Below are 21,902 nucleotides of genomic sequence, written 5' to 3' on the forward strand. Positions count from 1 at the left end.
CAACATTGGCTAGTCCTAGATTATTTGCTAGTAGAGGAAGGAGAGGTCTGTGAGAAACTGAATTTGTCCACCTGCTGTATGCAGATTGATGATAATGGACAAATTGTTAAGGAAATCACGGAGAACATCTGTAAGGTTGCACATGTATCCGTGGAGGTTTGGAAATCTCCCTTTACAAATGGCTGGTGGTCATGGTTCAGTGGAAGCTGGTGGAAACAACTGATGGGATCTGGGTTAATAGCTATAAGTGGAATCATCCTGTTGCCACTATGTTTACCCTGTATGATTACATTGGTAACAAAAACAGTTCGGAGGTCACTGTCAAGAATCTTACAGAGGATGCCATTAAAATGATGATTTTACAAAAGGAGGGATGGGAGGCAGTAGCAGGGGATGATCCTGATGAAGCGATTAACAAGCAATGTGTACAACTGTTAAATCGAATTTGACCACAATGTTAGTTCTTCATGAGGAAATAGATATACATATATATTTATGAATAACAGGGGAGACTGTGTGGAAAGGTGAAGAATTTACAGATTAAGCACATATTGATCATAGGCCCCAGTCACGTGATTTTAGATGAGACTTGGACTGCATTTCATTGTCCAAAGAAGGCATTAAGTGGCCGAAGCTGTCTATCACCTTTTTCACTGCATTCCACAAATAGGGAGATAAAGGTTTATGTAACCAATCACAGCCTGTAAAGGGTGGGATTTGGGGGGTTCTTTGTCTGAAATGTATAAAAGTTGTAAGCATCCTCAAGTGAATGACTCTCCTCCTGTCCTTTCGGGCGCACAGGCCAGGATGGTCCGCTTCTCGAGAGTCTAATAAATTCTTTCTGTACATCATTTGGAGTGACTCCTGAGTAGTCAGTTTGGGTAGGTGCAATTGCCCCAAACACCTTTAATCTGTAAAAGAAGGGAGATTCAGAGTCTCAGATTCTGAAAAGTCTGGGGGAAAATATACTTCCCTAGACAAGCCTTTTCCAAGTTAAGCAGCATCATTCAATTGAAGATCTTGGTCAAATCACTCTCCTTTGATCTTTTGGGGATGCTGATCCTCTTCAGGAAATTCCAGGTTCTGGGAAAAAGCCTTCAAAATGATTTTATTCAGTTGGAGATCTGGACCTGCAATTCCTATGGAGTGGCTTGAAACTCCAAGATAAGTATCTAGGCCTAGGGGCATTGACTCTCTTTTCAACTGGAACCAAGCCTCAGACTGCCAATAAAAGACAATTCTGAACTCCAAATCTCTGCAGAAGTCCAAAGTAGGATTATGCTTTGCCAAGGGACCTCTCTTCTAGGCATAGATTCATCTTTATCTCACACCACTGTGGTGGCTGGGCTCCTGCTGGTCCTTCCCCAACTGAGACCAAGCTGATCTGAAAGACTCGCCAGAAAGCTAGCCGAGCCCCAAGTGAAGGAGACAAGAGATTCATTCCATCTTTGTGCTGGCTGGAGACTGAAGAAAGCAGAGGCAGAGGCTGAAGGACAAAACCTTTGATGTGGGAAAGATTAGTTTCTAGATTCCCATCCCCTCCTAGTGAATGTAATTATCCTTTGACTCACAAATCCTGGTCCCTTTGAATTCCAATAGAAGATTCGGACTTGTCCCAGCCCCACCCGGATCTGAGCCAACTTTGGAGCTATACTCAAAAGCCCCTAGAGCTAAGCCTCCCATTAAAAAGGGAGATACTGGGACCCCCTCTTTGCAGAGATTCCAAACATGCTAGCCATGTGAGGACCCTCTGTCCACTGGACCCTCTGTCCAGTACTCTCCTTATCTCTATCTTCACCTATCTCCTTACTTCCAAATCCAATAATAAACCTCTTTTATCAATCTAGCTCTCGGGCCAATAAATGCGTTTATTGGGGACTTGCGCTGCTACTAGACCCCATTTACCGCCGTATCCTTGCACCGAATCCAAGGGGGTTGCAGGGGAGCTTTGCTTGACTCCCTGTACCCAAACCTGCCACTAGACCTCAACTAAACCCTAATTTCATTTAGGTCCCCAAATCTAGACCTCAACATCTTTGGATTTGGAGACATTTGGAGAGAGCTCTTGGAACTAAGCAGAGAGATAGGCCTCTAAGCTAACCGGGCTATATTGGAGACAATAAAAGATCTGAACTTTTATCACCTGGCTACGTTTTGGGTGATTATTTATTTTTAACTGAAACTAAGGCTGCTTCCAGAAAACCTCCCTGAGAAATCTGCTCTCTCTCCCAGAGAAGAACCATTTTTATATTATTGTAAAGAAGAGAAAAGAACACCACATTTTGGGACAGGCAGCTGCCTGACAGAACTCTTGCCTGCTGTAAAAACATTCTCTTCTCAATGATAACCTTTGTTATTTCCCTAATAGCACCTCTTGCTACTGAGGAGTTTGTCTTCCTAGAAAGCTGGCTTCTCAATGCCAATAAAAATCCCTTTTGCCTTTCAGACTTTTCGGGTTTACTAATTCTTTCACTTTGGACCTGTGTGCTGACCAGAGGGGATTCTCACATCAATTCTCTGCCGCTAAACCCGAACACTAGGTATTGGAAGATGGTGGTGTCCTTGACAGAAATAAGGAAATTCATGAGAAAGGTGGGTTTGAGAGAAAAAATAATTTCTGTTTTGGACAAAATAAGGTTTTGAGGTACCTACATGAAACCAAGTTTAAGATGTTCAGTTGGGGGTGTACAATTTGAGCACAAGAGAGTCTAGGGCTGGCCACATAGCTTTGGGAAACATTTGTTTAGAGATGATAATTAAATCAAAGGAGACACTGAAATCACCAAATTAGAATGTGAAGAAAAAAGTACAGGACAGTGGATTGGGATACATGCAGTTTAGAGGATATGATATGAATGATGATTCAGCAAAGAAAGGAGACTGAGAAGTTATCAAACATTAGGATGGAATCAAAGAAAATAGCATCTGTTGTGGGGTGTGAGAGCACAACCAAGAGGAGAGGGCATTTAGTAGTGTTTAAGGCTGCAAAGGTCAGGAAGGATGAATAGTAAGAAACTTATTAGACTTGACAATGAAGAGATTATTGGTATTTGAAAAGCGGTTTCAGCTGGATAATGAGGCTAGAAGCCAGATGGTAGAGGGTATAGTGAGAAGAGAATGAAGGATAGACAGACTGCTTTCTCAAGAGTCTTAATGGAAAAGGGAAGCAAAGATAAAAGATAATAGCTCTAACAATGGTAGGCTCTAGGGAAGGGTTGGTTTTTAAGGATAGGGAGACTTGTGGGCATCAAAGAAGAGACTAACAGAGAGTCCAGCAGTGGAGACAAGATAGAGCAGATGGGATCCAGGTTATCTCTAGTGGGGTTGTCCTTTGTTGATGAGGAAGCACATCTTACCATCAGAGCTTGGTGGTATGGGAGGCTCAAGGAGAAAATATTCTGGAACTTAGCATAGTGCCTCATGATTAATGATTAATTACTATTAATACTAATAGCTACTAATACATGGCTTATTAGCTGACTGAGAAAAGGTTTGGCATAGGTACTCTGGGAACTACAATGGAGAATAAGTCAGAAGTGTAAAGATTGTCTTGCTACTGACCTAGTTAAGATTAGATAACATAAATTTGTCATGGACCCTGACTGAATTGCCTAGATCTCTCTTAGCTGGCTTCACTCAGAGAATAGATGCAGATGAAGTGGGAATAATTCAGAGCTGAGGTTTGTTTAGTCTATAAATATCCATGGGACAAGGAGACAAGAAATGCTAAATGTATAGGAACTTAACTAGTAGGCCCACAGGTTATTAGCTTTTCTTTTTGACCTGATTTCATTAGTCATTGGTAGACATGCAAAAAACTGATTACATACAATTGGAAGCCATATGAGTACCCTTTGAAGTTTTTATCTGTATCATCTCAAGGTAAGGGGGTGGACTCTTATACCTCAACTGGAATGCAGAGAAAACATGGGCAAATACACACACAAAGCCTGTTGATTTAATCAGGGTAGGAAACTTCTAGTGACCTCCTCTACCAATCCAGACATTGTTCCTTCTTTGCAGCTGAAAATATTCAAATTTTGTTGAGCATCAACTTCCTCTGGATCATAAAATATCAGAAAGGGCAGCTGAACCAGTGTCCTTGGAGGCCAAGAACAAGCCAGTTTTCCATTCACCACAACAGACTGCTTCTTGGATTTTGGATGGGAAGGGGAGAAAAGGGAAGAGAAAAGAAAAAATGTAAAGAAAAATTCAGGTTTAAATAGCTGTGCTGGATACCTTTTGACCCAAGCATATATTAAACTTATGTAACCAAAGGAGGTAAAATATAGAAAGGTCTCAGATTCTTTGAAACATTCATAGCAGCGACTTCCTGGGTAGCTAGGTGGGTGCTGACAGAAAGCCTGAAGCACGGATAGGATTTTAATACTCCCTGAAGTAAGCAAGGAAGGGCACTGTTGGGATAATACATCTTAAGGGAGCCTTTTGTTTCAAAGTAGGTCTTTCCTTCAAGTGGACTTTAATTACAGTCCTACCCGAGGTAGCAGTCTCTAGAAAACACATCTTTACTTATCCTATCAGAAAGCCTAGAGACTCATTTCCCCTATAAACAATCTGCTTAATGGTGCAGATCTTCCCTAACCCCTGTTCAGGATTAAGCCTGCTGTGGGGTACACTCTTATCTCTTAGCATTTCTTTAATGGCTTCTTCTTTCTGGTTAATTGTGAGCTAGCCTGCCATCAGGTTGTCTTTCTCTTACCTTTTATAATTATGTTCTCCCAAAACCATGCCTACTTTACCACTTCAGCAACATTTTTTGTAATAATTGTCAAGAAAATGAGTGTCCATCAAGGGGGAATTGCTAATTGTGGTACATAAAATATTCTAGGCAATGACAAATATGAAGAATTAATAGAAGCATGGAGAAAAAATTTATGAACCGATTCAGTATGAAGAACCAGAAAAAATATACAAATAAGCACTAAAACCTGAAACCCCAAATCACACATTTAAAATTGTTTGATTCCAAAAATATCAGAAAAATGCACCTTCCACTCTTATTTACAAGGGTGGAGCATTATGGGTGAGAAAGTTAAAAGTCATACTTGGCAGAAGTATGACTTAGCTTTACAGAACTGTCTCCTTTCCCTAGCTTTTTAAGCTTCTGGATAGTTTGGGAAAGAAAGCTGATGAAAAATCAAAAGATGGCAATTAAAAAACCCATACTATAGATTACAGTGGTCCTCAAAGTGTAGTCCAAAGAATTGTCGGGATCTCTGAAACCCTTTCGGAGGGTCTACAAATTCAAAATTATTTATTTCTAATATAGTAAAAAGCTATAAATATAACTCATGTGAACAAAAACTCTTTGAACAGATCCTCGACAGTTTTTTAACAACATGAAGATACTGAGAACAAAGGTTTGAGAATCACTGCGAAGGACAGTAGCCAATTCCTAACAGATAGAAAAGTTGAAACAGCTGATACACTGGGACACACTATTGTCTCATCATCCAGTGAGAAAACTGTTAGAATAGTAGGCCATAGCAGTGTGTGCTTGCTTGAATTTGTGACATCTATGTCTATTGTGACAAGTTTTTGGGAAAACTCACCTTACTCAAGTTTCCCCCATCCTAATCAAAATACAGCTGTGCTGGGTAGTTTTCACTGTTTAGCAATAAAATGAGAAAGGGAATTGTTAATACATGACTCAGAAATATGCCTTAAGTGAGCCACATATGATTAGTATTGTTAGAATTGGATGAGGGCTTAATTTCCACATAGTTACAAAACTTGAGAAATGTAATCTAAATAAGAAATCGAAACCTAAGAAATAGAATCTAAAATTTGGTTGACAAAGGCAAACAAAATTTATGGAGAGAAACCATAAAATAGAGTAAGAAAAAATGAGATGTAATCAGGGATAAAAACTCACACTCAAGTGGAGGGAACATGTAATCAAGGAGGAAAATTACCTGGGGAAATCAGGCTCTCCAGATAAGACTATAACCTCTGATATCCGGCCAAAGGGGAACCAGGGGAGGGGTTAAATTATGTCCAAATGAGGTGAATGTCAAGAGGAGTAGTTAGGTAAACAAATATGCAGGGTCACAAGTGTAAGGAAGATGTGATGGGGTAGAGAATTCTGTAGGGGAATTAGGTGCTTTGGATAGATTGTAATCTCTATATTACCCAATCAATGGGGAATCAGGGGAGGATCTTGTTTTGGATGACAGGGTATAAAAAGTCATGTTTGATTTCAAGTATGCCTATTCTATAGGACACCCATTGCTGCAGTTGCACAATAAAATGGACTTTTAATTTTGCCCCTTCCAAGTCTAATACAGCTATTCTTACTGTAGTAATGATGTAATATGATTTTGTGGTCCTCTGATTTTAGGGGGATTTCTGTTAAATCAGTAATTCTAAATCTTCTGGCTTTAGAGTCTGCCTCAGGAAATTCCCATGCCCAATCTGTCTGATTCTGAATAGACCACTCCTCAATCAGATAGCTTCTGGCCTCAGGATAGTCCCACAGATCAAACATCCTGATACAATAGTAAATAAGACCACAACTCAGTTCATTGCTGACAGTCAGATAAATAATCTGTTGGTCAGTGATAACCAAATTCCAGAGACCATTCCACAGTTCTACTTATAAGCTATAGAATTCGCATGTCAATGATAGAACACTGAATAATTGTGTCTCTTGCTTCTGTTTCTTTGCTAATTTCTTTTGCAGATTTAGCTTGCTTTGTAATGGCATTACAATTATAATAAACTTTTCCCCTTGAGTAGGAGATGGATTCAAGCCTGCAAATTTTTTTGAGATACTTCACAGGCACCAGTCTATGACCCCAAACTTTTGGTGGTTCCCCTTCCCAACCTCAACAGTAACACTTATCATTTTTGTGATAAGCTGCTCCTTAATCCAATACCTGGATACAGATGTGGGCTTCGATGTGGGGAATAAGTTGGTTTTGAGATTCATATTTTATTTACAAGTGAATAAGTTCCTCTATAAAGCCTAGTAGAAGTAATCTGTTGGCTCCACAGCCATGTGTGAAAAATTCCATGCTCCTTTATACAGTGATTCTGTTAAGAAAAAATTAAGGCCACATGATTTCTTCATGGCATAATTGTGAAATCGAATCCAAAATAAAACCATTTTCCAAAACTCTATAGTCTTCAGTTCAATGTAAAGAGTAACCATTGTGTCACTAAAACTCCAGTGACAAATTCTGCTGCTAGGAGAGCAAGTTTCAGAGCAGAACATCTAGTACTCATCCAGAGTATCTGCACGGGGAATAGAGAGGCCCCTTTCCTTGAGAGCTTGGACTTTCAGTTTTTCTGCTTCCTGCTTAGTCTGCTGTTCCACTCTTTGTTCTTCTAGGATTTCCTCAATAGACACTTGCTGAAGGGGAGTATCACTTTCCTTCTCCAGATCCTAGAAAACAATGGTGTTAAAAACATAATTTGAAAGAGAAAGAGGATGAGAGTAGGTTGAATAAGTTAAATGTGGGTAAAGAGGGAATAGAGGCAGAAAGTAGCTCCTAAGAAGGCAGAGAACCTATTTAAAGAGAAAGAAGCCACTGTTATATAATTCTAAAGATGTGAAATAAACCATCAGGTAATAGTGACCTAAAGGTTCATTCCTGAGAAGACAGCAGGATTTTACCAATATGGGGATGCTCTTCAACAGTGAAGATGACAACCCCTTCCTTTATCTTCTCACATCATGTGATGTGTTCATGCTTTTACAGAACATCTTTCATAGAACATCTATGGAAGGCACTATGTGCTTTTCTTCTATTCTTTTATTTTCTCCAAGGCAACATTTTACCACTTGAGCTGATAACTGAACCAATTTTTCTGCTAATTTATTTTTTCAAAAATTGCTAGTAAAATACTCTTAAGGAGAAGTCTACTTATACTTAAGTATGAGTGCCTTATTATGGGTTTTAGTAATTTTAATCATTCTGAGATTCTAGTTCTTACAGCTACAAAAGATCACTGCAGGAGGATTGGTCTTAAAAGACATGTGATTTTGTGGCAGTGAGTACTCTGGTTTGCTTTCTCTCATCCTAAATATGATGTAGTCCCATCTCCTTCCAGCCTTCCCTTGGGCTAGTTCAGTCACCAGACATTAGGTATGGAATACAAACTTGGATTTCTTCAGCTGGGAGGTTAAGACTTATCTCTTTTCCTGCTACAACTATTCATTTTCCTGAGGATGAGCAGTGTTTTTGGGCAACTAATAAAATATCTTGGGACAGGATCACTTCTAAGACTTTTTAGTTTATACTTTACACAGAACATCTTAGACACTCAAATGCTTTGAGTGAACACAAATACACATGCATGTTCATAACATGCAAAAACACATTTCTCTTTCTGCTTAATACCTCATTTATGTTCATTAATACCAAGTGAATTGCTGAAAGAAATTATAGTTCCATTTGTCAGAGACTCGTATGATTTTTTTTTTTAAATAAAAAACCACTGAGGCAGATTTAATAAATCTTTTGGTTCAAGTCATTTTATCCATTCAGTCAAATCTATTATATGTTAAATATCTTAATAAAGCACATTAATTCATACTGATGGGAGTGTGAATTAACACTCTTGAAATTCTGTCCCCTTTGATTCCTAACTCACCCAAATTCCAGAAAGTGTATGAGAACATATCCTCCTGACTGGGTCATTTCTAAGGCAAATCACCTCCAAAGATAGCCAGATCTCCATTCAAATTCAGACTGAAAAAGCCTTCAAAGCAATTTCATTTGGGAGATCCTGGTCTGATCAGCTCAAACTCTCTCCCCTCCCCCTCAGAACTGCTCATATAATAGGTTTCTGTTTACTCATTTCTTTGCAGAAGGCTAAAAGTAGCATGCTCTGCCTCTTTGGTATAACTACAAGGACCCTGCCAGCTGAGAAGGCATTCTCTTCTCAATGCCAGCCTCCATTTCCCTAATAGGACTTTGCCACTAAAGAAGTCAGTTTTTCTAGTAAAGCTGACTTCTCATCCAACAATAAACTTCCATTTTTTCCACCTAAAACTTTTTGGGTTCATGAATTGTTTCACGAAGAACCTGCACCTCCGACCAAAAGGAAATTCCCACAACTCTTTGGGTGTCACTAGGACCCCATGAATATTAAGACTTTTTTTTAATATGAAAATTTGCTCCTTTTTTGTACATTCAGGAAGATTATAGCTTTGGTTTTGGAGGTATTCCCAGTCTATGGTTGACTATCCCAAACTCCCTCAGTGGTTTGAGGTTTGAGATTGTAATTAGGCTGAATTCTAAATCATTCCTTCTAGAACCTATATATTATATTTTCCTAAGCAAATTTAAATTATTATGAATTAGCAATATTTCTCCTTTTCTTCCCATTTCTACCTCAGATGCCTTTATATATTTTCTCAAGAAAGAACTGATGAATTACTTATGGAGACAGATACATTAGAGTTGTTTTATATATGTAAAAGGAACACAATCTTTTTTCTTCTAAATGTGAGGGGCTTTTGAAGACATGAAGTAAATACATTCTCAAAAATTAACATATGCAAATAAATTTAGCTGAATCACTTCTAGAAAAGTATTCTTTTCTTAGTCTGGGGGCAGGACTCAATAAAGCAATAATCCCTTAAGAAACCACTCAGTCTGACAATCTTTTGGGGGTCACCTTATTCTCTCATTGAACATAACTTTGTTAATATGTAATTTCAGAAAAAGAGAGGCACATACACAGTTACTCTGGGTGCTATGCACAATAACTATATACTAATTTCAGTTATCTCACAGTACTTTGGGTGGTGCTATATATGTATCAGGGATGGGAATATGAAAAGAGATTAAGATAGCAGAAGCTAATTCCATAAGTGATCTCACCCCAGGGACATAAGCAAGAAGACATCAAAACATCTATTCTCACTTGTATCCAAAAATATTTTTGCTGTACCAGTATGTAAGTATGGCTGAAAACATTGATGTGACATGTAGCTATTCCCCACGGCATAGTTTCTCCTTCAGTTACCATCGATGGCAGCTAGATGGGAATAATCGTGGTCCTAGCTCTATAAGTGGTCTCCTTATCTGCCCAACATATTTATCTAATCCGATACATTCACATAGCTGTTTTCTTGCAATCAAAAGGCTATGCTATATTATTTAAAGTCAAGTGTTGTGGTGTCCTTGAAAAATTTAGTGACTACTTAAGTTCATTATCATCTGTAAAATCTTCATGATTTTGTATATGTCCTTAACTCTCTTTGGGACTATTACATAGTCTTCAAGCAAAAGTTACTACATAGTAACATGACATCATTCTTAATCTTTGTTTCTCATTACAGCATTATTAAAAGCCTGCAGCACACAGATAAGTTAAGGAACTTGACATTTATCCCATAAAGAAGAGATTATCATTTAGCAAATTTTGTTCTAGACTCATTCTATTTCCTCACACACTCACAGCATTGTCAGTGCCTGTTCTAATAGGTTTACTGCATTTACTTCTATAAAAGCACAGGACAGCATTTCATGACAGATCAGATACAATGCTGTTTAATTAGAATGTCTAGGTTTAAAGGGGACATAGGGCTGGTGCAGAAGATAGGCCTGGAGTTAGGAAGACTTGAGTTCAAATCCAGCCTCAGAATCCTACTAGCTGTGTGACCCTGGACAAGTCACTTAATCCTGTTTGGTTCAGTTTCCTCATCTGTAGAATAAGTTGGAAAAGGAAATAGCAAATCACTCCAGTATCATTGCCAAGAAAATGTCAAGTGAGATCATGAAGAGTTGGACATGATGAAGCAATGTCATTTTTAAACAAAGTTAAAAGCAATCATCTTGTCAACATCAACAACTATTTTATAATCACAATACTAAGAGCCTGGAAGAGACTGCAAGTTACTGAATCCAATGACTTTATTCTACAAAGTTCCTCTGGATGAAGACCCAGAGAAGCAACTGCCTTGGCCAAAATCACACACTGAGACAGCCACAAGCTAAACTAGCTCAGTAGTTCTAGTCATTGTGCCAGGGGCCTTTATCAAATTATTTTCTGGTTCTAAGTGAGTCGCTCAAGGACGTAAGGATGAAAAATACTTATACATTACTGGAAAGATGTGGCACCCAACTCAACCATAGTTCTTTACTTACTATTTCTCCAAGGAGGACCACATTTTCTCCTCGGACAACAAAAATCCCTCGAGGAATATCGCCATATTTTTTGCCCACATGAATACGTTCCACAGTCTGGTGTAACACTAAATTAGCTGTAAGTATGTCAGGAGAGAGAGGGAAGAGAGATTTAGTTTTAAATTCCTGAATATGAGTATGCAAAGCCCATTTATTATATATGTATATTTGGAGATAAGCCGCTATTTAAATTAGAAGATTCAAATAACAATGGTATTTCCAGATATGTCCCATGAAAGCATATAGTATTAAAGCTTCAGTTGGGTTATAAAAATTATGAAGTAAACTTTTGGTCTCCAAGGCTTAATAAGTCTCCCTTGAATAAAGACCTAATACATTTCAGGGAAGAATTCATAGGATGCTTAGATTAAGAGAACATCCTGTCTGAAAAGAGCTGAAGAGAGGACACATTCTTAGTCCTTGAGAAGACAGAGCCAAAGGACCATAGGAGAATATTAATGTACCTCTCCAGTGAGATGTCAACTGCTTGAGGATAGGGATTATTTCATTTTTCTTTGTATCCTCACTTCCTAGCATAGTATGTGCCTAATTAAGATTTAATCAAACTGAAATTCATCAAACTTTATTGTTTAAATAATTTTTTCACATTAGTAATTTATATTACAACAATTGTGAACAACCTTATCCATTTGTATTCATTTTGGATTTCTTTGCACCCCCAGGAACTTCATGGCTGGAAAATCTCATCATTCTGCAGGATCATATCGGCCTTAATATTCATACTTTCTCACTACTTTTTGTCACTGACAGGAAGGGCAAGCTATGAATTTATCTCCTTTTAAGGAGGGAACAGAATATATAAGTCTTATTTTCTACCAGAAAGCCAAGGATGGGTATACTGATCACTTCACTATTCTCTCCCTGGCTTTTCTCCTCCTCCTTCTTTTGTGAATCTCCCTTCATTAGACTGTAAGCTCCTTCAGGGTAAGGGCTGTCTTTCTTTTCTTATCTGTATCCCCACACTTGGTATATGGTGGTGCTTTAATTTTTAAAAAAATTTTTAACCTATTGATGAGGTTTTTAGAAGTAGTTTTCTATTCTGTCTATTTTTGAACTTGATGAAGTTAATACAATCTTGCTTCTTAACTTATAATTCTGACAAGGCAAAAGGCCATGCTTTCACCAAGGAAGATCATAAAATCTGCCTAACCTTTGATTGTTTACTACCATCATCAAACAACTGTCTGTCACATGGATTATTAACCAAGAAACTCTCCATTATTTCACTGTTAATTAGGTGCTATTCAGTTAATTTCATTTCAGAACTTTTAATTCAAAAGGGTAAAGGTTATTAAAATACTCAGAAAGAATACTAGATCTTTGATATTAAATGACTTCGAGATACAAACAAATATGCCTCTTCTCATATTACTGTCCTCTATGTACCCTATGCTCCAAGTGGGGAAAAATCTACCACAACCAACTGGGTTCTCATGTACCCATGCATCTTTGATTCAGTTATTCTCTGTGCTTACATTGCCACAGGATTAAAGATTTGGGATTGGAAGGGATTTTTTAAGTCATTTAAGTCAGTAGGCACTGTTATAAACTCTGGGAATAGAGAAAAGGCAAAAACTGTTTCTACTCTCCAAAAGCTTATATATTAATGGGAAAGATAAGAAGTCCAAACATACAAGACACATATAGAGCAGATAATAGATAATCTGAAAGAAGAAGGCATGAATAGTTGAGGGAGCCTGAGAAAGGATTCCTGAGGTAGTTGATAGCACAGTGGATAGTGCACTGGGCCTGGTGTCAGAAAGACCCAATTTCAAATGCAGCCTTAGGCACTTAGCTGTGTGACCCAATTCAAATCACTTTAGCTCTATCCTTTCAATCGCTTCAGTTTCTTCAAAATTGGGATAACAGCACCTACTTCCCAGGTTTACTGTAAGGATCAAACGACAATATTTGTAAAGCACTTAACACTGTTCCTAGAACATAAGAGATACTATTTAAATGCTTATTCCATTCCCTTTCCCTCCTGAAGGTGAAATTTGAGTTTAGTCTTGAAGGAGGTAAAGAAAACTAAAATGGAAAGGGGAGAGTAGAGCATTCCAATATAAGGGATAAACAATGTCAAAGGCATGGGAAGAGAGGATGCAGAAGAACTGCAAGTGAGCTAGTGTAGATGGATCACAGAATGTATGTCAAACATAAGAAGTATAAGAAGACAAGAAAAGTAGGAAGGAGCCAGATTATGAAGAACTTTAAATGGCAAGCTGAGCAGTTAATATTTGATCCTGAAGGTAATAGAGAACTGATGGAGCTTAACAAGGAGGGAAGTAACATGGTTAGACCTATGATTTTGAAGAATTACCTTGGAAGTTGAGTGGAAAATAGCCTGAATGAAGAGAAAATTAAGGCAGGGGAGACCAGTGAGATGGCTATCATAGTATGGGCAAAAGTTACTGACGGCCTGAGCTAGTGTTGTAGTTGTGTGAGCAGAGATGGGACTTACATGACATCTGTTGTGAAAGTAGACAATGGATAACTTGGACACATGTACTAAGCAACAATGGGAAGCTGAACAGGACACTAAGGTTGGTAGAATATTTTTGGAAGGGATCTGATATTAATTAGTAATTAGGAAATTTAGATGAGAGGAAAGTTCAAGGGAAAAGAGAATGAATTCTATTTTGGATATGTGAATTTGAGAAGTCCAAAATGCATAGTTAAGACTAACTCATAAGATGTACATCTGCACAGAGATAGTAACAGAACTCTTGGGAACTGATGCGATCACCAGGTAAGATAGTTACAGGGAGAAAAGGCCTAATGAAGAGCCCCAAGTTACATTCAATGGTAGTGTATATAACATAGATGAAACAGTAAGGAAATTCTAGGGAAAAGAGAATATCAAGGAAAAAGTAATTAATAGTGTGAAGCCAAAGATATTAAAAAAAACATGGGTACTTTGAAAAGGCCATTAGATTTGACAATTAAAAGATCGCTGGTAACTTTGGGCAAAGCCGGTTCAGTTAACTATTAGGTCAGAAACCAGACTGCCAAGGGCATAGAAGATTTGACAAGAGAACTGGAGGTACTTATACTAGATAGCTGAGGAGATATAACAGGACTAGCCCAGTGGGGAGGCAGCAAGGAAGTAGCTAATAGATGTGGAGAGATTAAGAGAGACCAGGGATGACACTGAGGGCCATTTGTTGAAGACAGGAAAAGATGGAATCAAGCCTGAATCTGGAGAGGTTAGTTTTACCAAGGAAGATCACCTCTTCCTGGTGGTGAAGGAGGACATAACGAGGGAAGCAGTCCGAATAAAGTCAGATGAGAAGGGGGGGGGGGGGGGGGGAAGAAGAGCATTTAGCAAATGCCTCTATTATTCCAATGAAATATGAGGCAAGATCCTCAGTTAATTAGATGAAGGGAGGGGAAATCTTGAGGAGAGGAGGTTTGGAACATCAGCTGTGAAGAGTGGGATAGTGAATTAATTAAGGAAAATGGAACATTTGCATGGCCCAGGTGAAATCAGGTAACAAATTTGTAGTGAATCCAAATCACTACTTAAGTGAATTCCTTTAGGAAGCATCAAGGGGTATACTAAAGTCTCTAGTATTAGAGAAGAGAAGAACTTCAAGTTAAGCACTGAAGTCATTGAAGAAGGAAGGAGATCATCTTTTGGGTGATAAAAATCTAGATAGTGTGACCCTTGGAGGAGAAGCTAGTTAGTAAAGGTGGTAGAGAGAAAGCCTGGAAATGGTGCTGGTGAAGAAGAATTGTGACTCCCCCACTAGGAACAATGAGTGGGTGCAAACAGGAGAGAAAGCATACTCTGTGGAGGAAAGATGTGGAAACTAGCCACGTCATGGGGGAGGGGGCGAAGTTTAGAAGTCAACTAATATAGTCCCTTCATCTTACATAAGGAAACTTTGGACTAGAGCAGTGAAGGGATTTGCATAAGGTCACACAGGTTTCAGGGCCAATGATAAAACTAAAGTCTTCTGTCTTCAAAATCAGCAGTCTTTCTATGCTTCTCTTCATCCTCATGTTCTCCTCTCTTCACCTGCTAAATTCCTTACCTAACCTTTGACAGTCTCATTCAAAAGCCATCTCCTTTAAAATGCATTCTTTAATTGCCCTGTTAGATAATAATCTTCCTGCTCAGTCCTTGCCTAGCATTTTTTTTTTTTAACTTTCTGATACACTTATATGATTGCATGTGAATTATCTTGGCATCTTATTCCCTTTCTAACTGCGAACTCCACGAAGCCAAGAAATTATCTAAATTTAACTTCCTAGAACAAGCACAGTGATCTATACACAACTTAAGAAAAGCTTATTATTTGGGAAAAAAAAAAAAAAAGGAAAAAGTTTCCTAATTTTTTTTCTTTGTAGCAACATTCCCGTCATCAAACTCTATTAGTGCCTATTGTCACAGTTTTGTAGTTGAAATTTAATAAGTGTTGCATTCGCATATGTGGTATTCTAAGCATAAATCTGGGGATCCTAAAAAAATTTTTTTTTTAGAAATAGCATCCCTTGTAAGTGATATGGCCTTGTATAAGTCACTTAATTCTGATCACCTTACAAAAACACAAACAAAACCAAAACAAAAGAAATAGTCCTCAATCCTGTCAGTTTTAAAACAAAGATCTGGACCAGCATATGGCTTTCTTCAGGACAGGATCTGCTTAGGTAGTTACTGCAGCAATATCTACATGCTAATGAACAGCCTCAAATTTGGTATAGGGACTTAAGATATTTAGCTCCACCTAATGGTGAAAGAAAAACAACTCAGAACTTGGGGAAAATTAATTTAGGTAATCAAGCTTGTGTGTCTCCATGTATATGGATAGATACAAACATATGTTTGTTTTTTTAACTTAGTCATGTTTAAAGAAGAGCAATGCACAAATTGCTGACTTAAAACCATCTGTTAGGGGAGGAGCAATAAGTAGAAGATATTTATAAAACAAAAAGTTATTCATAAAAGGAAATAGTGGAAAGGGTTAAAAACAGAAATCAATGAAAAGCTATTGCTATAGTGAATTTAAGTTCAAGATCCTAACTAATACATACCAAATTGATCAATGCTTCGCAAATAGCCTATAAGAGTCCTACCATCTCGAAGGAGCACCAAGTGTTTCTCTGAAAAAGAGGATTTTTAAAATGAGGACCAATAGTTCCATAGATCTTGCAGTGGTACAACAGCATATAAATTGAGGAAAAATTTTTAGATGTCCTAAAGTGAGCTCTAAAATGGGTTATCTCCTTCTCAGTTTTTCAAGGCTAAGTTCAATTGAGAAGTCCAGTCAGGATGTAAGAATGATAAACTGTCAATGGTATCAAAGCAACATAGTTTAGTAAGAAAAGCAATGTCCTGGCAGGTGGGGGATTTAGAAGCTCATTTTGACTCTGCCACAGATTTACTGTGTCCTTATGAAAATCACTTAGCTTTTTTGTCTCTCAGGTTTTCTTACCCATAATAAAAGGGTTCTGGATTGAGTATCTCAAAGGTCCTTTCAATTCTAAAATGCTATTCTATTCCATCCGAAAAGATTCACTCAGAGAATACTTATTGTAACAATTCAGAATACCTTTCTATGAAAAGCATGTTCAAGAATTATTGGGGGAAGAGAAATTCAGGAAATTATCAGTTGTTAAATTTTTTTTCTTCTCTTCTCTTTCTTTTTTTTTTTTTTTAAACATTATTTTCACTTCCCACTATATATCTCTGGTTTTCCTAAACATGTAATGGTAAAAGGGGCAGGGAGGTAGCTCAAGGCAGAGAGGTCTGGGTCTGGAGAGGGGAAGACCCAAGTTCAAATTCCTCCTCTGACACTAGTTGAGTGATGCTGGTGAGTGACTTCACCTTTGTTTGCCTTAATGAAGAGGAGAAGGAAATGGCAACAATTCCAGTATCTTGGCCAAGAAAACCCCAGGGTCACAAACATTCAGATACAAGTAACAAAAAAAGAGGATGAAACTGGTATCCTAAAGTTAAAGCTAAAACTTGAATTTCACAATGATGGGGCTTCAGTTTCTTCTGTAAAATGTGGTGGTTTCACTATAAAAATCTCTAAGAGTACTTTTCATACATTCACACCATCATTCTAAAATGCATTTTTTTTAAATGATCCTCAGGCAACATAAAAATGGACCTGAAGATTAACAAGACACCATCTGAATTATATAAACTGTGACATTGCCACACCTGTTTAGAACTATACCTAATGAAATCAACTTTATGACTGAAAAGTTAAAGTGAAAATAAAGCATGAGGAGAAATAAGCATCTAAAATTTTTGGAGAAAGGACTAACAGAACTATAATTGACCTGACTTAGAAAAGCACTGAATTAAGCAAACACAAAAATAAAAAGGGAACTTAATAGTTAACAATGGAACCATTTTAAAGCAACAGAAAAAGATGGCATAATTATGAAGCAGACATCAGAAGTGATTAAGAGTCTATAACATCTTTAAAAAGGAGCAGTGTGGAAACCATCTAGTGTACTTGAAACCACTGAAGTTTCAGAAAATTATGATATTTAACACTTTATGGTTACAAATGTATTATATTTATGATATTTAATCTTATAATATAATATTACATTGTTCAAATAACTTGTTTTATTAACCCCATTTGATAGATAAGGGAGTTGGTTTTTAGTTCTGTCAAGTGATTCGGTCAGGTACATACTTAACCAGTTAAATGCTTGACCTGGAACTGGAAACCAGGGACTGCTTCCAAATCCAGGGTTCCTTTCTAGCAAGCTAACTTGAAAGATTTTTAGAAGTTTCCTTTGGAAAATTTTACTAAAGGTTAGTTAATTATTCCCCACCAGAATTTTTTTCAAACTGCTTATCTCAAATGCAATGGAAGATGGTTTCCTTTATTCCTGCTTTAACTATGTTGCATATTTTTCATGAAGTTTTCAAACTTCCCTATTACCATCCCTAACTTCACTTCTGTCTAGGCCTAGTGTTAGTATGCCAATTGCCGGAGGTTATGATCTAAACCCCTATTTGCTAAATCCAATGGCCCTTCCTCAGATTTACTATTTGACTTTTATCATTGTGGACATTCTGATCTTGGCCCTCTTTGCTGGCTTTCCCTTTGATCCACTAAATGTGGGTATTCTCCAAAGTTCTGTCCTTGGCCATGTTCTTTCTATTCTTTCCTTCGAAGAACTCATCTGTTTCTTTGGGTCCAATGGTCATATTATGCAGATAATTACCAAATCTATAGCTTATCCCTAATCTTGCTCCTGAATTCCAGTTTGCTGTTACCAACAGTCTTCTACACAGCTCCACTTAGATGCTGCTTGCAAGCCTCTCAAAGCAAACATGTCCAAAATAGAACTCATAATTATCCTCAAATCCATCTAGGCAGTAACAGACATTCTGCTAGGTGTTCAGGATGCAAGGACATGTTCCTTAAAGAATCTTGAAGCAGCTTAGTTTAAGGGGGTGGGGAAAATGATATACACACATACACAGAGTGTATGTTTACATAGGAAAAATATATATAAAGTTACATATACAAGGTAATTTGGAGGACAGTGGGTGGTACTAGAAACTGTAGGCAACTAGGAAAGGCCTGTACAAATTAGTGCTTGAGTAGAACTTTGCAGAAAGCTAGCGATTCTGAGGGAATGCCTTCTTGGAACAGGGAACAGCCTAAATGAAGGCACAGAGGCAGGAAATAGATTGTAGCATATGAGAAAAGGTAAGCAGGTCAGTTTAGTTAGAACATAGTACATATGTGGGAAATAACATTTAAAAAGTCTGGAAAAAAAAGATGGAGTAAGATAAAAATGAAAGACTTTAAATGGCAGGCAGAAGCAATATGGAGCCAGTAAAACTTCTTGAGTAGGGACTTAACACATTAAGATTTTAGGAATATCAATTTGACAGTTGTGTGGAGGTTACAGAGACTAGAGAAAAAACTAATTAAAAATATAGTTATTTGGTAGTCTAGGATTAAGGATGGGGAACGTTTAGCCTGGAAGCCACATAAGACCTGGGAAACAATTTGGTGTGGCTCTGCCCTAACAATTTGGTGTGGCTCTGCCAAGGCAACTGTAGGCAATGAAGAGCTGAAAGCTAGGGATAACAAGCTCCTACTGCTTGAGTTTTTGAGGTGTTAATTTTGTCTGGCTTTCGAATTAAGTTTTAAATATGCAAATGGCCCTTGGCAGAAAAAAAGTTCCCACCCCTGGTTTAGATGAAAGGTGATATGGGCTTGAGTCCGAAGGTAATGTGACAGAGATCGTAGCAGTAGAATTGATAAGACTTGAAAAGAAGGGAAAGTTAGGAGTTGAGGATGACTCACTGGTTGAAAATTTAAATAAGAAGAATACAGAAACAGAGAAGTTAGGAGAGGTGAGTATGGGAAGGAAAGATAATGAGTTCAATTTTGGACATGTTGAGTTTGAGATACTTAAGGGATATCCAGTTGGAAATGTCTAAGAGACAGTTGGTGATGTGGGATTGGAGCTCGGTAAAAACAACTAGGGATGTATATATAGCTCTGTGAAATCTCTGTACAGAGATAATTGAATATATTGAAAAGCTGATGAGGATACTAAAAGCATACCTAGAGGGTCTAGGATACATTCTATTAGAGGGCAGAATATCGAAAATGATATTGACAGACAAGATAGGAGAGCAGTGTCATAAAAACTCATAGAAGAGAGAATCCGGGAAGAGAATGGCCTGCCAAAAGATATGAACACGAGAAGAGGCCACTAGATTAGACAATTAAAAGATCAACAACTTTATAGAGGACAGGATTGATTAATGAGGTAGGAAGCTCAACTGCAAAGGGTTTGTTAAAAAGTGAGGAGAGAAAAAGAAAACATGAACATATTCAGTTTTTTTCCCCTAGGAATTTGACTGTGAACAAGAGTGTATTGAAGTATGAAATGATAGCATGAAGGGATTCTACCTCTATTTCTCTATTTTACACAGCAGACATTTAGTGCAAACCTAGAGTACCTAAGTAGCCTAACTGGTCCAATTTGTCATTTTTCAAATTATCCTCCAACAAAGCTGCCAAATTGATATTCCAGAAGCATAGCTCTGAATGTTACACCCCACCCCCACAATGAGACATCTGACTAGCTCCTTAATGGACTTTAGCATAAAATACAGAATCCTCAGCCTGACATTTAAGAAGCTCCACGGTCTGGTTTTTAAGGCATTTCCAGTCACATTATTTTTCTTCACAAACTCTATTCCATTCCAACTGGTCCTAAAGCTGTTCCTGTTACACAGCACCCCCTCTCCTACCACTGTGACTTTACATAAGAAACCACCTTCTATTTCAGACTAGGCCTGATCTTTCCTTTATTTCCCTTTCCCTCGTGAAATTATTTTGCTAATTATTTCTCAACATATTTGTAAGTTAAATTTTAATATATATTACTCTGTACGTAGCTTCATGAACCATAAATCCCAAGGATAACTTTTCGGGGTGGAATGGGGCTAGTCCTCGGACCTTAGTCCCGTGGCACTGAAATGTTTGCTGAATTGAAATGGGGGCTGGGAGATTGGATAGAAAAATAAATCTTTGCAACAACTTCGAGAATAGAGTGGGCCTCATTCTCCTCGAAAACTGTATCATATGCCTTGTTTCAGTCATTTATGTGTCTCCTCACTACCGGGCCACATTTCTTGAGCTTTAGGGACCACTCCTTTGCCCAGTGCCGAGAACACGGCTCGCTATTTCTTCCAAGTTTCTTGTTTTTAATCAGAGGCGCCAATCTTTCCATTTGGGCAGATCATAATACCATACTCCGGTAATTTAGTAAGGGGTCTTCCCAAGCTGCCATGGTCTAAATGATTCCCCACTTAGGCCAGGCTTCCGAGGACAAGCCATGCAATGGCAGGTACTGAATGAATTTATTAAATTCGGTGGAAGGGCCCTCTGGAGAGTATTCAGAAGCAGGAGGGCGGTTTGGGAGCTTCTGAATGACCTCCACTGCCTTCTTCAGATAAACGGGCGAAAAAGAAACCCTACGTGATTCGGAAATGCCTAAACCCCAGGCTGTCCATGCTCAGAGGAACGCCTTTGCCACTCTCCCGAGGACTGGGCTACGGCCTGGAGTCGCATCCCAACGCGGCCCCTGCCCTACCCGAGCCTGAGGGAGCAAGCGGACCGACGAAGTAAGGGGAACTAGACCGGCGGCCACTCACTGTCAATATCCTCGATGAGGCTGGCGGTACCCGGCATATAGTTCATCTTGAACCGGGAGGAGGAGCTGGGCTGAGGAGCGGTGAGGAGAGGAGGGGCGAACCAGCCGCGTCCTTCTCCTCCTGCCGCTTCGTCTCCTCTGCTGGGTCGGTACCAGCAGGTCCACCGCGGCTATCCGCCGCGGAGGGGTTACCGGAAGTTCCTCCTAGCCCCCGCCCACTTCCGGTATCACGTGGACTTCCATTCTAGCAGCGGGTTGTACGGCGCAGACCCCTAAGGAAGGAGAAAGGAAAGAGATGTAACGTGAACTACACTAGATAGTGGGGAACGCGTCTTGTTCTTTTTTAGGCTGAGGAAAAACTGCGCATTTCGTTTCTTCGCTCCCCCATCTCATTTCACGAAGGTTGGCCCAAACTAGCATAGATTCACAAACCCTCTCCTCTTCCGTCTCATTGGTCGACATGTGGACCATGAGCTCTACTCCCGCGGGGGAGGAGCCGGGGAGGCGATTGGCTGCTCTTGCTCCGCCCCCTTTTCCCAGGCTAGTTCCTCACCTTCTGCG

At 38.7% G+C, this 21,902-nt stretch overlaps 1 protein-coding gene across 1 annotated transcript; it reads right to left on the reverse strand.

The window, feature by feature from the left end:
* Nucleotides 1-461: 461 nt before the first annotated feature.
* On the reverse strand, nt 462-21,769 carry LSM1 (LSM1 homolog, mRNA degradation associated). The gene is made up of 4 exons (XM_051975525.1): nt 21,343-21,769; nt 16,221-16,289; nt 11,124-11,239; nt 462-7,408 (listed from the first exon to the last, which is right to left on the reverse strand). Exons 1-4 carry the CDS (start codon nt 21,386-21,388, stop codon nt 7,238-7,240), a joined length of 402 nt encoding a protein of 133 aa, XP_051831485.1. The 5' UTR covers nt 21,389-21,769; the 3' UTR covers nt 462-7,237.
* Between the last annotated feature and the right edge of the window lie 133 nt (nt 21,770-21,902).

Source organism: Antechinus flavipes, chromosome 2 (genome assembly GCF_016432865.1).
Source record: "Antechinus flavipes isolate AdamAnt ecotype Samford, QLD, Australia chromosome 2, AdamAnt_v2, whole genome shotgun sequence".
Lineage (NCBI taxonomy): Eukaryota > Metazoa > Chordata > Mammalia > Dasyuromorphia > Dasyuridae > Antechinus > Antechinus flavipes.